The sequence below is a fragment of the Bos grunniens genome, chromosome 12 (genome assembly GCF_055505025.1).
Source record: "Bos grunniens cultivar Pamir isolate PY7600 chromosome 12, Bosgru_T2T1.0, whole genome shotgun sequence".
NCBI lineage: Eukaryota > Metazoa > Chordata > Mammalia > Artiodactyla > Bovidae > Bos > Bos grunniens.
The window spans coordinates 34,130,290-34,147,465 of record NC_141176.1 but is presented as its reverse complement, the minus strand read 5'-3'; the positions used below and the strand labels follow the sequence as shown (position 1 = coordinate 34,147,465).

Below are 17,176 nucleotides of genomic sequence, written 5' to 3'. Positions count from 1 at the left end.
GTGACTTATAAGCCACTGAGTGCCACAAGGAAAGAGTCATTGGGTTTCTGATCAAGGCAGTGTCCTGGTGGGAATTGTTTTGGAAAGCAAATACGGCGGTTGCTTATAAAATATATTTTACTGGAAAAAACAGCAGGTAGGAAAATCCTTTGCAAGAGTAACGTGACAACCTCTGATGGAAAAACAAGGTGCACCTACATTTGGTGCAACTCAAATGCACCACAGCCAGCAAGCCTTTCCTCATCCTCCTGCCGGAGGGAATCTCTTTAAAACTCCGTTTTTCTTATGTGTAAGGTTTGCTTAACGGAACCCTTACATCGTTCTCGCTTCGGAACTTTTTTCGTACAGTCCACTGCGCATCTTCCCTGGCAGGCGGCAAAGATATAAGCAATAACTGAGATTCAAGAAAGCTGAGCGCCGAAGAATTGATGCTTTTAAACTGTGATGTTGGAGAAGACTCTTAGTGGTCCCTTGGGCTGCAAGGAGATCCAACCAATCCATCCCAAAAGAAATCAGTTCTGAATATTCACTGGAAGGACTGATGCTAAAGCTGAAGCTCCAATACTTTGGCCACCTGATGCGGAGAGCTTATTCATTTGAAAAGACCCTGATGCTGGGAAAGATTGAGGGCGGGAGGAGAAGGGGAGGACAGAGGATGAGATGGTTGGATGGCATCACCGACTTAAACTCCGGGAGTAGGTGATGGACAGGGAGGCCTGGCGTGCTGCAGTCCATGGGGTCGCAAAGAGTCAGACACGACTGAGCGATTGAACTGAACTGAACTGACTGAAACTTAACAGAACTGAAACCAAAGCCCTATCCCAGCAGGACCTCCGGGCACCACCCTCGTCCGTCCCAGGGCGCCTTGCGCGGCGCGCTGGTCCCGCCCCTTCCCAGCAGCCCCTGCGCGGCGGGAGCGCTTCGGGAGCTGCGTGCGCGCGACCAGCTCAGACGTGCGCGGCGCGGCTTCCACCCCGCCCTCAAGCCTGTCTTCGCGGCTGCGGGGCTCGGCGTTCGCGCCAGGTCGCGGCTCGGCGGGAGCGATGCTGCCGGGCCCACCTGGGCCTTAAGGCGGTAACGGCGTGCCGACCCTTTAGCGTGCCGAGGGCGCGCGGAGCCCGCAGCCATGTCCACAGGGTTCTCCTTCGGGAGCAGCACGCTGGGTTCCTCCACCGTGGCCGCTGGCGGGAGCAGCACGGGCGGAGGTTTCTCCTTCGGGACCGGGACGTCCAGGTAACTGCGAGCGGCCTCTTTCCCGGCGGGGCTGGGGGCAGGCGGCCTCGGGGGCTGGGGCCTGAAGGCGGGGGCGAGTGGGGTGGGGGCCTGCGGGAGGCAGCCTGAGGGCCGAGGGGCCTGGGGGACGAGGGGCCTGCGAGAGGCGACCTAGGGGACAAGTGGCGTCTGGGGGCGAGGGGTCTGTGGGGGGCGACCTAGGGGACGAGTGGCCTCTGGGGGGCGAGGGGTCTGTGGGGGGCGACCTGGGGGACGAGGGGCCTGCGGGGGCGGCCTTGGGGACCTGGGGCCTGTGGGGGGGAGACCTTGGGGGCGAGGGGCCTGTCGGGGGCGGCCTGGGGGACAAAGGGCCTGTGGGGGCTCCCTAAGGGGCTGGGGACGGCCTGGGGGTCGCGGGCGGCGGGGGTGGGCGGCCTGGGTGGGGAGGCTCTGCGGCGGCATCGCGGCTTCTCTGGGCCCATCCCGGCGCTCTACTGCGGCGCCCATGAATGTCAAGCGGCTGAGTGGATCTCAGCTTGTTGGGGTTAGAAAAAGACAATAGGAAATTTTAAGGGGGGACAATATCAAGTTTGTCCCCGATAATTGAGACGCCGTTGCAGGATATGTGGTTTGGGTCGTTAATGATTTCCTGGTTATTTCCAACACGGTTTCAAACCTTTTGTGCTTCATGGAACCCTATCTGAGCTTTTGTGGGGGTTTTTTGTTTGTTTCAAATACTTGTTACAAGCACTTATTGGTCGTAATTTCGAACAGTCTCTGCAAATTAGTATCACGCAGGTGAGGGCGTTGCGTCGACTCGCATTGTTCTTTTCTTGTCTTGTAAAATGTAGGCTCCATCGTCTTCGTTTTTTGTGGAGCCTGCTACTCACCACCGCCCGCCGCCCCCCCGCAAAGTGTGACAACCATTTGGCTAGCTGATCTCCAGAAAGAGGCAATCAAGATAAATATCTTTTTAATGATGTGAGATTTAATCTTAAACTCAATCTTTTGAACATAAAAGTGGAGGAGATCATTAAATCAAGAGGCGTGTGTAGAATGAATTACAAGATAGCTCCTGAAACTTGAAGAATGTGGTTGTAGATTATCAAGGCCAAAAAAACACACCAAACAAAACCAATAGTTTTGTCTGTACCAAAAGGGAGGGGGATACAGACTATGCAGTGAGGTCAGAAATCTGGAGTTTTCCCTAATAGCTCCTTCCCTCATAATCAGTAAGGCCTGATCTTTTTAATGCCTCACTTTCCATTTGCTTTACTTCCGGAGACACCACCCTGTTGTAGGCTCTTGTCATTTGTAGAACAGGCTCCTACTTAATAGGCTCTCTTTTAGGTGGTAAAATAAGTCCTGTTCTCCTGAAGCTTACATTCTTATGAAAATACTTAAGATTCCTGCCAAGTTCTCAACCAGTGACCTTTCTCATGTTAGATGAAAACTGCTTCCACCTTCTACTGATTAGTTCCCTGGGATCCCAATTGTCTCAGCTGCATTCACATCAGCTTTTTTTTTTTTCTAACATTATCGCCAGGGTGATTAAAAATTTTTGTTTCCATTGCCTTTCATCAATGATTTTCTGCTGTTCTCCAAATGAAATAAAAATGAATCTTAGCATGGTCCACCAGACCCGGTCTGGAACCTCTTCAGACATCCTGAGCCCACCTCATTTGTTTGCTCCAATTCAGTAATATAGGTCCACTTAAAAAAAAAAAAACACACACACACAAAAAAACACAAAAAGCCTGCAGGCACACCAATAAGTAACTGAAACAAAGTTTCAACAAAAGATACTACCCTTACACTTTGATATTTTCTATGCACTTTGATCTTTTGATCTTTTTCTTTTTTGACCTGATACTCATATTTTCTTTTTTTCCCTTTCTATTTTTAAATGCTGGTTATTCTCCTGTGGTGGATCCTGATCGTAGTTTGAAAAACACAGCTTGGGTGTTTTCTCAGTTCCTCAGGTGAAGGCCAAACCCCTTCCAACTTGAGGGCAGTTCCCTCTGCTTGGAATTGCCCTGCCACCTGTGGTACTGAGCTGATGCTTGCTGTGGGCCTCAGGTGGTTACAGCCCAGGGAGGCTTTTCAAGACCTGTCAGCAGAGAGGGGTCTCCGTCCCTTACCTGATGTCAAAGCACTTAAACAGTTGTGGTCAGTTCATTTCATTTTTTGTTGACTTGTTTATTGTCTGATCTCAGCAGTACAGTGTAAGCTCCATGATGGTGGAGATCTTTTCATGCTGGTTTTCCAAGAGACACAATGGAGCTCAGTACATACATGTTCAGTGTTGTGCGCTAAGTTGCTTTGGTGTGTTTGTCGAAACCCTATGGACTGTATAGCCCAGCAGGCTTCTCTGTCTGTGGAATTCTCCAGACAAGAATACTGGAGTGGGTTACTGTGCTCTCCTCCAGGGGATGTTCCTGACCTAGAAATTGAACCTGCATCTCTTACATCTCCTGCATTGGCAGGTGGGTTCTTTACCACTAGCACCACCTGCATGAATGATAAATATTTCTCTGGTTGGAAACTTCTTGAGGTCAAGGTCTTAAGCTCATTTATCACTCCAAGACCCTGTGACAGTGCCTGGCCATATAAAAGGGCTTTTATAAATAATTGTTGAATGATTAACAAACTTGAAAAATTTATACATGCTTTAGAAAGTCTTGGGAAATTAATAAAAGAAGAGATGGTCTAACACCTGCCTATTGAAGTACTGGTTTGGAGACCTGACATTCTTTTGGGAAATCATTTTGGGGAAGTTACTCTCCAAGCTTCAGTTCCCACATCTGGGAAAGGGGTATGATAACATACTGTTTATCTCAAAGGGTTGCTGGGTGAAATGAGCCGGTTTACTCTGTAAATGTCACTTGTTAGTTTAGCTCTGAAGTCCACAGTAAGGCCAGCAGGGAAGGTAAGATTCCATTCCAGATCTGCCTCAGTCTTCTGGCTTTTCTACAACACATTCTGTTGAGGAATTGGCAGATAATTATCTTGTTTAAGACAATAATTGATTAGGTTTGGGGTAGCTTTTTGTTTTTCTTTCAGTGAACTTCTCTGCCACAGGGAAATTTCTCCTTTGCTTCTCTGGTGAAGTAAGATTTCACTTTGATGTATTTTCTTTGGTAATGCTTTCAACTTTGTGAAGTTGTGAAACACTTCATTGTGTCTCCACTTGTCTTAAATTGTCAAGAAATTTTAAATACTTGTCTTAAATGTGCATACTTTCACTGTGTATCTTTTGTATGTTCATGGAAAAGCAGCAAAAACATGGAGTTGCTGATTTGTTTCGGAGCAAGGGGAGCATAATAAACATTTTCTTAATTTGATTCTGTTTCGTAGAATGTGGTTTGATTCAGTTGATTGTGATTGTGGATGAGGCCTTGCCGCCCTGCTCTGCCAGCCCCCTGTGCTGTGTACCAGGGGCACGCACGCATTGCTGATGAGGACAGACACAGGGTGCACCGTCTCCTTCCTGCTCAGTGCTGATGACCGATTTCAAGTTCTCCTTCCTTAAGAAGTTCTTCCCTCTCTATTCCTCTCGCAGTGATTTCCTGGTGTAATACCTTGTACACAGTGTGTTTAGTTGAATTTATAAGTGCTCCTTATGATAACAGTAGCGACAACATTTATTGAATGAAGTTAATGTGCTCTTCATAATCTCTAAATCTTTATAGAAAATCCTTGTTATTCCCATTTTGCTTATGAGGAAATAGAGGCTCAGAAAGGGTATGTCACACAAGTGCCAGGAGGTTGGAGAGCTGGTACTGGAGCCTGGCCCAGTCACTGCTGCCTGCCCCTTTAGTTGAAATGCCGCAGGCTTTGAAGATTCTTTTAAAACTGACCTTGGGTTGTGTTGTGGCATTTATGTCTATGTGGAAGGGGAGAGAGAGAAGAAATAAAGATTTGGGCACAGGATGAGCGGGATTTCCCTTTATGTTATACAGGTTATAATCACTCTCAACTCTACTACATAATTTTTGAAGTCTCAGATTGTCAAGATATTTTGGCTTGTTTTCATAATTTGTTCTCCCATTTATAGATAGCAAATTTGAGCCTCTGCAGCTTGCTAAGAACAGTTGAAAAGCTGTGAACTTTGTTCACATTACTTGTCATTGTCAGCTGCTCTTTTTTAAGCTTTCAGAGGCTCTGAACAGCTCTGACCTCTGCCAGTTTCACACTGTCGTGGTAGAGAGTAGTTTTGCTTTGCAGGTTCCTTGTGCCAGGACACATCTGTTTGTGTCCCTCACCCCCAGTCCCAGTGGTGGTAATATAGTGATAGAGAGGTGGTGGAGACAACTTAGACTTAGTTTTCTGTTTCTGGTCATGTGTTTCCCGTAGCAGTTGGGGAAGGACAAATGAGCTTAGCAGTGTGAATTGTACATACTTAGTTCAAAAGGAGAATGATCCACATTTATAGGACTTCCTATGGTTGTTTTAAAATACGTCAGCTTTCAAACAAAAACTGGTGAGAGCAGAATATGTGTGATCCTGTTTATAACTCCTTGGGATCTGAAATCCTAGCTGCTCTAGATCCTATTTTTCTTGAAGAATGGTGTTGCCTTTTTTTAAGGATAATTTTATATGTGGATTTATTATTAAAGAGATCAGAAAAATATTTGAGCTTGGTTGGTTAAAGGTAAATTGTTAGTTATTTTTGTAGGCTGTGGAGATGCGTGAGATACTAACTTCGAAGAGCTAGCTTGCATTTCTCTTAAACGAGTATTGGCTCTAGTAGACTTTACCTTGTGTTTTTTATAAACAAGCAACCCTACTGTGGGGCTCAATTTTGGGACCCTTGGGAGCACCGCCACTCCAGCTACAACATCTGCTTCTGGTGGATTTGGAACCAGCCTCTTCGGATCTAAACCTGCCACGGGGTTCACTCTGGGAGGAACGACCACAGGTAAGGGGGATCATCACATTCTCGGAGTGGGTTTGGGATATTCATTCTTTGCAGGTTCTGTCCTCTGTCTTCTCTCTTTACAAGAATCATCATTGGTGGTAGAGTTAAAAAAATAGCAAATACTGATAGGAAAGGGCCAGAAATAGGGCCAGCCATTAACTGTGATTTACTTCAGTGAAGGAGGAACAACACACATACATCTAAGGATGAAATAAAATAAATCTTAAATATAATGAATTAAAGTAATTCAAAAGTTTGTTAGATTACATAACAGTGTTTTACGTTAGTGAAGATTAAGTCAGGTTTAGAGTTGGGACATTAATTTAGCATATGTGGGACAGTCAGTTTCCTATTTTGCTGTAACATTATAATTTACATCCCAAAGAGATGTCTTAGATTTTTTTTTTACTGTTACAAACAATAGTTTCAGTGGGAAAGGGCAGGAGGTAAAGCTTTCTGGTAGACATTTTAATAATAATAAAAAAAATATTTTGTTATAAGCCAAAAATAGTTTCACTGGCACCGCCATTTAAAAGTTTGCTTCCTTGCTTACCTTTGTCCTCTGCCCACAGAGCCTCTTGGTCTCTGTTGCCACCTTTGGTGTTGAGCTGCCAGCCTCACTGTGGCACTTCCCACAGCCGCACAGAGGCCACGGAAGGACTGTGGGAGTACTGTGAGTGTGCCTCTTGAGGCAGTGCTGATATTCTGTTGGGAGCAGCTTTTTTTTTTCTCCTTGCCTGATTTTGTTATAGGCAGTAGTTCCTGGCATTTTACAGCTCAGTCCCTAATTAACCAAACTATATACAGCTTGTAATAAGGGAACCAGTGCTGTAGGAAGAAGGCTAGTGTTAGCTCATGATTGTGGTGGAAGATACTTTGTTGCCCGTCAGTCTCACCAGCAGTGTTACAGCTCCTTCGGGGTGGTTTCAAATCCTCCCCTATGACAGGGCAAAGGAGTGCAGTCTTCCACTGATGCTTCAAGCTTATTTCTCTTTTTGTCTCCAGCAATAACAAAAACTATAACTCAGGATTAACTCTGGGTAAGGGTTTCTGAGGGGAGGTCCCAGATCTGTGGTTTCCTGCTCATTCTTGGTCTCTCACAGAGTTGGGCTGTAGAAGACAGCATGTGAGGACCTGATACGGATAACAGATACTGACTTCTCAAAGAGCCTTTCAGTATCTGAGTGTTTAAAAAATAAAAAAATTGATGACTGTGTAATCCTTTTCTAATTCAGAAAAAAATTTAAATACAGAATTTTTTGGTCAAAATTTATTTCACAGTTATATTTTTCAGTCATTTAAGCCCTTTTAGTGGAAAAAAGGTACCAAACTTTAGGCCAAAAGTCTTGGAATTAAGCGTTGGTTGTACCTCTAAATAGTTGTGAGGCCTTAGACAGTCATGCTGCTGCTGCTGCTGCTAAGTCGCGTCAGTCGTATCTGACTCTGTGCGACCCCATAGACAGCAGCCCACCAGGCTCCCCGGTCTCTGGGATTCTCCAGGCAAGAACACTGGAGTGGGTTCCTTCTCCAATGCATCAAAGTGAAAAGTGAAAGAGAAGTAGCTCAGTTGTGTCTAACTCTTAGTGACCCCATGGACGGCAGCCCACCAGGCTCCTCTGTCCATGGGATTTTCCAGGCAAGAGTACTGGAGTGGGGTGCCATTGCCTATCTGGCAGCTAGTTATCTATCAAAGGAGGGTATTGGAATGAAAGGTTTTAGATTCCCTTCCAGCTCTATACTAATAGTTCTCCATCATGATATGCTGCCAGGAATGAGGGTAGCCAGGGCGACAGTTGCCTTGACCTTGATGCCAGGGCATAATGCAAAAAGATGAGAGGACAGTGAGGAACCACAAAAGTTAATTCATTTAGTTAAATGCAGGTTTAAAATTGAAATAAATTAAAGATTTGTGGACTTTCTTTACTTGGATGCTGCTTGCCTGTTATCCACAGAAAGCATATCTGTTTACCACTGAAGTTTTAGACAGGATTGGTTACACGGTCAAGCAGTTGGCTCCTCTTGTGAGATTTTAGAACCTATATGTGTCCAAAGCACATTACCCTGGCAGGGACTCCAGTTGTGGCGGGGGCAAGCCAGGAGCATGGTTTCTGGCTTCTTTTCTCTCAGTTTTCAGGAGAAGCCAAAACGCAGGTCATTCATAATTTCTTTGTGTAATAATTTTGAGCTACTGCTTCTGGCTGTGGCCTTGAGTCTGCATGATGCTTTCAATATTGAGATTTAGCGGAATGTGCTGGAGGTGGTGGTATCTCTGAAGTAGAATTGACAGAATGCAGGGGAGACTTTAGCAACCCAGTTGACTGTGGGGAGTTTAGGGAAGTTTTTATAGGGAGACATGTAGAGTCCAGAGGGACATAAGGCAGAGATAGCTTTGGATACTCAGATAGATATCGACTTGGACCTATGAACCTACAGTTGAGATTCTGAACGTGGGCAAGAAGTTTTAGAAAGTGAGAGAGCAAAAATGGAGCCAGATAGAGTATGATTTAGTAAGTGAACAGAGATACACAACTGGTTTGTGTGAAGTATCAATAGACAGAACGGGAAACTAAATTCAGTGTCTCGTCATAACCTGTAATGGAAAAGAACCTGAAGAAAAAAATTATTTATAAAACCTAATCACTTTGCTGTACTCTTGAATCATTGTTAAATCAGCTGTACTTTAATTTAAGAGAAGTGAACTGAGGAAGGAGACAGACAGGAGAGACTGGAGGAGCCGCATGGGGAGGAGAAGAGAGGCAGCTGGGCACTGGTAGAGGAGCAGAGGAGGAGAGTTGCCAGCAGCAGAGGAGGTGTTTTAATTTAGTCTTGGAGAAGGAAGACTTTTTCTGTTGAGTATAAAAGAAAGGGGAAGCGCTGTTCTGGGTAAATCTGGAGGTGGGGCAGAAGGTGAATTCCAGTATCACCACCTCAGTTGGATTTTCCTCTTTGGTGTCCACTGTGATTTGGTGAATGATTTCTCTCTCGTTTATAAGTGTATATATCTGTTCTATCTACATAAAGTAGGATCTTAGACTTTCAGGGTCCTGATTGATACCAGTATGCATATGGTTATGGTAAGATGGGATTCTTTTTTTTTTTTTTTGATGGGATTCTTTTTAAAACAGGAACGGCAGCCACGACATCTGCATCTACAATAGGCTTCAGTTTAGGCTTCAGCAAACCCGCAGCGTCCGCCACGCCCTTCGCGCTGCCCATCGCCTCTACCTCGGCCAGCAGTCTCACGCTCTCGTCTGCACTGACATCCACTCCTGCAGGTGAGGCTGTTGGAGAATAGTGGCATTTTCTAGTTTTATTCTCATTTCATTCAGTTAGTGAACACAGGTGTCCACCTTTAGAAAAGGTAACTTCAGTTGGGGAAAATTTTTACTTCAGTCATTCAGCAGTGTTGACGCACTGAATTACTGGTTTGTGAAGATCTGCCTTGAGCATTAAAGCAGCAGAGGCCCTCTTGGAAGTTGGTCTCTTTACAGAGCAAAGCAGGGTACTGGATGAGAGGTCACGTGTGAACCTGTTCCTGTCTGCTTTGTTCTCAAGGAACATTCTGGTGACGGGAGGATAAAGAGTGCATAAACCTTGCCTGGTTAGGAGTCATCTGGTTTTGAGTGTGGAGTTGGTAGTCTGGGTTGAAAACTATTACTGTCTGTACTCTCTCACCTGATACCATGCTAGTATTAACCAAAGCTTATGCTTGTCACTGGTTTTTGCTTTAAAGGTAATATTTCTCTATTATTAAGTATATGTAATGTTATCTTTAGTGAATAGTTTTCCACAAGAGCCAGTTATATCTTGACATCAGTTTAAGAAAATGCTTTGTATTTTCTATGATGTTCTTAGAAATGATGTTCTTTTTGAAGTCTTACAGTTTTCACTTTTTATAGCATCCACAGGATTTACCCTGAATAACTTGAGTGGAACAGCAGCCACAACTACCACTGCCTCAACAGGCCTCTCTTTAGGGGGGGCCTTGACTGGTTTGGGAGGCTCACTTTTCCAAGGTACAAGCACAGCATCATCAGGTAAGTGGTGATACCTACTCTCCAGAAGAGTGAATGATAAAGTTTTTAATACATAATTGGATATCTTTTATCCAATTTAGATATTTTAGATATCAATATTTTATATTGATATTTTAGAAATAAATTTTCTCAACATGACTAGATAAGGAGACAAAGAAGGACCTGTTTCAAGAGTCAGTAAACTGTTCCAAAGAAACTTGTCTTTTGAATAAATGGCACTTGGATAGTACTGAATTGTTTAGCCTCTAAATTCACTGTGAGAGAACTTGACCTCCTGACCCTGACCGGGTTCTGGGAATGGCTTTTTGTTACAGATGTTAGAAAAGGGTATTAGAGTGCCTTGAAGGCAAGACATTAAAAGCAAATATTAAATGATTTTATTAGTTTTGTAGATGTCTCCTTTTTTTTTTTTTGGTGAGTATCTTCTAATAAATCACTAGATTACTGTAGCATACATTTCTTTGCAGGATAAATATTTAAACATCTTTCCCAAAGATTCCAGTGAGATCAAAACACAAAAACAATAGAAGAGTCAGGGTTGCTTTTGTATCTCTGTGTTGAGTTTCGGTTGACACAGTGTTCAATGCTTACTCTATGTTACGTTAACCTAAAAGTGCCATTGATTTTTTAAAAAATTCATAACATTTATCCAGCTGTGTGTTTTCCACACATTGTCAGGATTTAAATCCAGTTTTCATTTATCCCATGCTCTTATCCAGTACATTCTGCTGTTTTCTGTTTTTAAAGTAAATAGAGTCTTGTCTAAAAAGAACACACTTATGTCAGCTTGAGAATGCATGGACTTAAATGATTTACCAGGGCAGGGTCTTTGAAGTTTTAACTTGATTCAAAGGTGACTTAAGTTAACTTTGTTGACTTAAGATTAACTGTAGTCTAGTTCTTCCACGTCCTTTTGTCTGTGAAGTAGAATCTAAATAAGTGAAGTCTTTTTTGTTTGTTTGTTTAATCAAAAGAACTTGAGAATGTGAAATTTTGATGTTTCGACTGCAAGTTTCTATCAGTTCTTTAAATTTCATTAATAGTAAAACTGTTTGCTTTGTATTATACTAAAAACCTTATAAATTCATACTAGATTATTTCTTTTTCCCCAGCTTTGTTGGAATATAATTGACAAGTAAAACTGTAAGATATTTAAAATGTACAACTTGAAGATTTGACTGAATACCTTATTTCCCCCATCAAGTTAATTTATACATCCAGTACTGGATGATTTTGAAGCATAGAATTCCAAAGCATGATTGGAAGACAAATAATCACCTGAAAAATGTGCACACTAAAACTACTTTGATATGCTTTAAAAACATCAAATATAATCTAGTGTCCATGTACATCAGTTAATAGATGTTTTCTGGCCCTCTTGATAAAAATCACATCATCCAAACTTCATATAGCACTGAATACAAGTGAGATTATCAGTCTTTGTCCAAAGCATGCTCTGGACTTGTTTCTTTTTATTTGTCTAAGTCAAGCATGATGATAAGCTGGGATCCAACTTAAAGGCGTTGAGTGTGTTGGTCATTCGGGGAAGTCATTATGTATTAGGGTGATGAACTTTATCAGTGATGTTCGGCTTGTTTGTAGGACTTGGACAGAGTGCTTTAGGCCTGACTCTGGGAACTACAGCAGCTACTTCAGCTGCTGGCAATGAAGGCCTCGGAGGTATAGATTTTAGTAGCTCATCGGATAAGAAGAGTAAGTAATGTTACTGTAATTTTACATTCTAACAGTCCTATTGAGGGAATTAAATATGTGTCTGAAAAATTTATTGGTTAAATATTCAACAGGGAAGTTTTTAAGTTTGTATTATATTTCACAAATTTTGTGTGTTATGCATTTAAGATTCTATTTTTGTAAAGGACTCAGATTTGTAGGTGTGTTTGTCTTATGTAACTATCTGAATGAGTATATTAATACACATTTAAAAATCGGGACCATGGTCCATGTGTTGTTTTGTAACTTGTTCTTTCTTGTGTAATATATCACAAGTTTTAATCAGAGTCAGTAATTCTTTACAAATATTTTAATGTGCTTATCATCAGTTTTATGAATGGATGTATCATCATTCAGTCAGCCACCATCCTCCAGTCAGTGTTTGTCTCCAGACCTTTGCTTTGGGAAGTGTCACTGTACTGGGCACCCTTGCAGAGAGAGGCAGTGTGGTGTGGTGGCCAGCCCATTTGCTGGCTGTACATCCTGGCTCAGCTGTTCACAAGCTCTGTGACCATATTCAACCTCTTTATCCTCTTGGTGCGTTATGAAGTAGGGGAAATAACAGTCCCTGCTTCATGGGGTAGGTTTGAGGATTGTAAAACCTTAGCAGAGCCAGGCACACAGAAAATGCTGTTTGATTTTATTATGAGTTTTTGTTCATATTTTGGTTATTTCCTTAAGGCAAATACCTAGAAATTGAATCATGGGCTTAAAGGGAGGGACATTTTGGAGTTCCATTGTATATATTGTGAAAGTGCTTTCAAAAAAGATTTACTCACCAACCAGTATGAAAATGCCCTTCTTGTGGTGCTCTTGGCATGCCCAATATTCTTTAAAAAATTTTTTCCAATCCAAATGCATTGTGAAGTTTTTTTTTTTTTTCCCCCTGTGGTTGTTGGTTCTGTGTGTGATTTGTTTTGATGAAAGCATGTTCCTCTGGAGTGCATACATACATACTGCACTGAACCTCTTTGAAGAACTTAGAATGACATAATGCATGAAGCTGTAGGATACTCAGTGTCCTATGTCTGTATGGAATTTTTTAATTGGACATGGATTTTATTATTAGAAGATAATATTAGAGGGTGAATTACTATCTTAAAAGTTGATAAAATCCTTTTAACCTTAGAAGATTTGGATTTATTTTTCTTTGAATGAAAAATTTTAAACACAAGGTCCTATCTTGTTTTTACTTAATTTTCTTTGTAGTAATTCCATAGTTCAAAAATAGCCTTAGATGTTTTAGCAGCTTAGTTTTTTACTCAGATGGAACAGCCTGATAATAGGGCCTTAAAAAAGTGTCAAATAAAGCTCTCAGGAGTTAAACTCCTCAGCAAGATTTTTCAGGGAAGATAGATGAAAAAGGAAGATTTCTTTACCTTGAAAGAAATACTTGCAAATCAGCTGCATAACTGTTTATATGTACATAAAAACAGTTATATATATGTCTGTAACATGCTGTGATTAGAGTGTGACAAGTCATGAGATCACATACTGTTTAAGAAGCAGTCTAAGAAATCCTTAACCATTTCTACTTTTACCTTAGTTTGTGTTAACTTAAAACTTGTATTTGGAATATACTGATAAATAGCATATTTTTACACGAAGCTTTTTCAATTTTCTAGGTGATAAAACAGGAACAAGACCAGAGTAAGTTTACAATTTGACTAATAAAATATTTTAATTAAAGAGTTTTACTTATTAAACTGTAGACAAATGGTATGGTTGGAAGTAAATGGAACCATACATGCATTTAGAAGAAAAGTTATTTTGAAGTTTTTGTGACAAAGTAATAAACATAGGCTGTGGAGAGATTGTGAAAGGTAAGATATTTGAGAAAATTATAACTGTTTCTTTCTACGAAGTAGTTGGCTTTTCCTCAAATAATAAAAACAAACACAAATATATGTAAAGTGTCTCTTTGCCTTCTTATAAGTATTGAACAACTCATGGAACTTTACTCTTAGACCACTTTTTATTTATATATACAAATTGAACATGTATATGTACCTTTTCTTTTATATGTAAATTGCTGTGCCAGCACCATTCACTTCCTGCTGTTGAAGAGGGAGAAGGCCTCCATGTACTTTATGTGTATGTTTGAAGAGTTTCATTTATTCCTGTCTTTATTAAGTAGTGTGATTCCTTTCAGCTACCCCCAGGTCTTATTTTGTTGAAGAACAAATTGAAGTTAGAAAATAATAAAGTAAAAGTATTGTGAGCATCTCACTGTGAGAAGTTTGGCAGGCTTTCTTTCTTTAATGAATGCTATAATATTTTTGAACTAAACGAAATGTCAGTCCTGGGATTTTTGAGCTGGAGAAACTTAGTTTAATATCTCATCCCACCTGCAGTATTCTCTGATTTTGTTCTGAAACATTTAGTCAAATGCATCTATGTGTACTTGTAACAGATGCCAATCTTCTTAGAACAGAAACCTCCATGTCAGGTGAATTGTTAGTTATTGTGTAGGTTTATTACTCTTTATAAGGAACTTTAAAATCATCCAGGAAGGCTATAAATAAGGAACATTTGCTCTGTTTTCACATGCTTTAACACACACTGTAGTAGAATTCAACTGCCAGGTTCTTATGATCTCGGGTGTTAATGGCCTGTGGCATCTTTCTCAGGGACAGTAAAGCACTGAAGGATGAGACTCTGCCTGCTGTCATCTGCCAGGATGTCGACAACCTCCAGTACGTGCATCAGGTGTCATCAGGAGCTGAGTCAGACTCCAGCGCGGCAGTGGTGGGGGGTGGGTGTGGATTTCAGGGGGACCATCTCCTCCTCCTCCTGAGCATTAAACTTGGGGAACATTGGAATGCCTGTAGACGTTAAAGAAGCAGAGCAATTGAATGAAGGAAATAAAGGAATTAAAATTCTGTAACTGCCATTCTGTGAACTGTAGATGAATTTTTTAATAGTTGCTTCTCAAAACACTTGGACTTAAAACTCTGACCTACATGTGGTAAATGTACTTTTTTTCTGTAGAAAATCAAAGGTGTATTTTTTTTAAAACTCAGTTTTCTTTTTTTAGGAAATTTGTGAAGGAACAAAAACAGGTTCAAGAAGAAATTAGTAGAATGTCTTCAAAAGCAATGCTTAAAGTCCAGGAAGATATTAAAGCTCTGAAGCAGCTTTTGTCACTGGCTGCCAGTGGATTGCAGAGGAACACGCTCAATATTGACAAACTGAAAATAGAAACCGCTCAGGTAAGCTTGAGTGTCATTTTGTTGTAGTGTTTTTCATTTGTTTGTTTGTTTGTTTTTTAAATAGAAATAGGTCTTTTTAAAATTATGAATTTTCATGGATAAGAAAACCACATAGCACATGTACTTCTAAATTACTGTAATAGTTACTGGTTTTTATTGAGTGCTTACTTGGTATGAGGCGGTATTCTAAGCAATCTAGATATATTAACCCAGTGATTTTCCACAGTAGCCCCATGAGGTGACATTGGTTAGAGAAGTAGAACCTGTAGCAAAGGGCCTGGTGCACAGTAAGTGCTGCTGCTGTCATCATCCTCAGGGTTATTTACCTGGTTTTTGTACAGCAGTGTTTTCTATGGTTGTATAGTACAGGTTTTAAAATAGTAATGTCTGTATCTATGGATGAATAAACTTCATGAATCCTACATAAATCCATAGTTTAAGATAGACCAGCAGCTCATTTTATATTTATTATGAAATTTGTTCATGAAACTATAGTTTGTCCTGCCTGAAAGGAGCTTCAGTCATAATATGTTCTCACAGCATATGAAGCTCTGAAGAGTGGTTTTGTTGAAATCCTGAGATGGTTGGTATTTTCAGCCTGACTTTTAACTGGCTTTTTCTTTTTTAAAACCTCTGTTATATTAGGAGTTAAAAAATGCTGAAATAGCTTTAAGAACCCAGAAAACACCACCTGGATTGCAACATGAAAATACAGCTCCTGCTGAGTAAGTTAAATAAATGTTTGTCTTTAAAATAGCAGAACAGTAAAAACAGTATACAGGCCATGGATTTCTTAGTTCACTTTTTAGCAAAGTGGGTTTGCTAAAAAGTGGCAAACTGGGTACTTTGTGTGAATTTTTAAAATTTAATTCTCATAATAATTCTGAGAAAGTATATCACCCCCATTTTACTGCAGGGTAGGTGAAAGCTAAGGTCGAGCTTTTAAGCACTCTTCTGCAGTTGCACTTCATATTGCTTACAGGGTCTGTTCCACTTGATTACGTTGTGCAAATAATAGAAACTTATGATTATACCATAAATACTTTAAGTTTAAAAATATTTTTATGATAGTCTCTTCCTTAAACAGGGCATACTAAGTGTAGTTTAACCCTTTTATTTATTTCCATAAATTTATTTGCATCCATAACTTTTATTTGCCTACATAACAATATTCAGGAAGAAAAATTGTCAAGTGTAGATAAGCAGCTTGAAAAATCCACCTGTACCCAGCTTGTATATTCATCTAGTTTCCATACATGTTATATTTATCTTGTTGTCTGTTTCCATATCCTTTTGTGTTATGCAAGATGATAATAGTGAACATTGTCAGGTGCTTGCCATACACCACCTGGGTGGCTTGGCTCTTTACTGCCGGATCTGACTTTGCGCAAATCCTCTCCAGCTGTCAGAGTCCAGTCTAAGAGATGGGGAGCCTGAAGCACGGAGATGGGAGTCCTGAGCTTCTGGGTGGGCGGGGTTCGTTGGACTCCTGGTCCCTTATTCTTTTTTTAAGTTTTGTTTTGATTTCAGATTTGCAAAAACATTTCAAGAATAAAACCAAGAATTCTCACATATCTTTCACCCAGATTCTCCGCATGTTAGCATTTTTATTTTGCAGTTGTTTTGTTCTTTGCTGTCCATGTTTTTAAACACATTTCCCATGTGTAGAATTGTTTGTCGAAATGATGCCCTTGAATGCTTGAGTGCTTCAGAGTCTATTTCTTCAACATAAGGATATTCTCTTTCATAACCACAGTGTAGTGGTCAAACTCAGGCAATGACAATGATGGTGATACTCCTATTGCCTTATTCAGATGAGCCTGGGGTGAGCTGCTTTGCCGGACTTCCTCAGTATCTTATCCTGCTGTTGTGTTCTTCATGCTGCCATCAGAGCTGATTCTGAAATGGGTTGAATCATGATTTTCCACTGTAAAAGCTTTCACAGTTCCCCATTTCTTATAGAATCAGTTCCAACTGTGTTTCGTGCTATTCAAGGTCTCTTTTTATCTTTCTAGCATTCTCTGGTTATGTTAATCAGAATAGTAATTGTAATTCTATACTTC

At 40.9% G+C, this 17,176-nt stretch overlaps 1 protein-coding gene across 2 annotated transcripts in view; it reads left to right on the top strand.

Annotated features, from left to right (window-relative positions):
- The first annotated feature begins 923 nt into the window (after window positions 1-923).
- NUP58 (nucleoporin 58) overlaps window positions 924-17,176 on the top strand; it is a 33,768-nt gene continuing 17,515 nt past the window's right edge. For both annotated transcript variants that reach the window (XM_086329708.1, XM_086329707.1), the window contains exons 1-9: window positions 924-1,233; window positions 5,994-6,133; window positions 9,259-9,408; window positions 10,033-10,170; window positions 11,773-11,883; window positions 13,527-13,551; window positions 14,532-14,597; window positions 14,939-15,113; window positions 15,759-15,838. In XM_086329708.1, coding sequence (XP_086185834.1) covers window positions 1,127-1,233; window positions 5,994-6,133; window positions 9,259-9,408; window positions 10,033-10,170; window positions 11,773-11,883; window positions 13,527-13,551; window positions 14,532-14,597; window positions 14,939-15,113; window positions 15,759-15,838 — 992 coding nt within the window. In that variant the 5' untranslated portion in view covers window positions 924-1,126. The remainder of the gene's footprint in view (window positions 1,234-5,993; window positions 6,134-9,258; window positions 9,409-10,032; window positions 10,171-11,772; window positions 11,884-13,526; window positions 13,552-14,531; window positions 14,598-14,938; window positions 15,114-15,758; window positions 15,839-17,176) is intronic.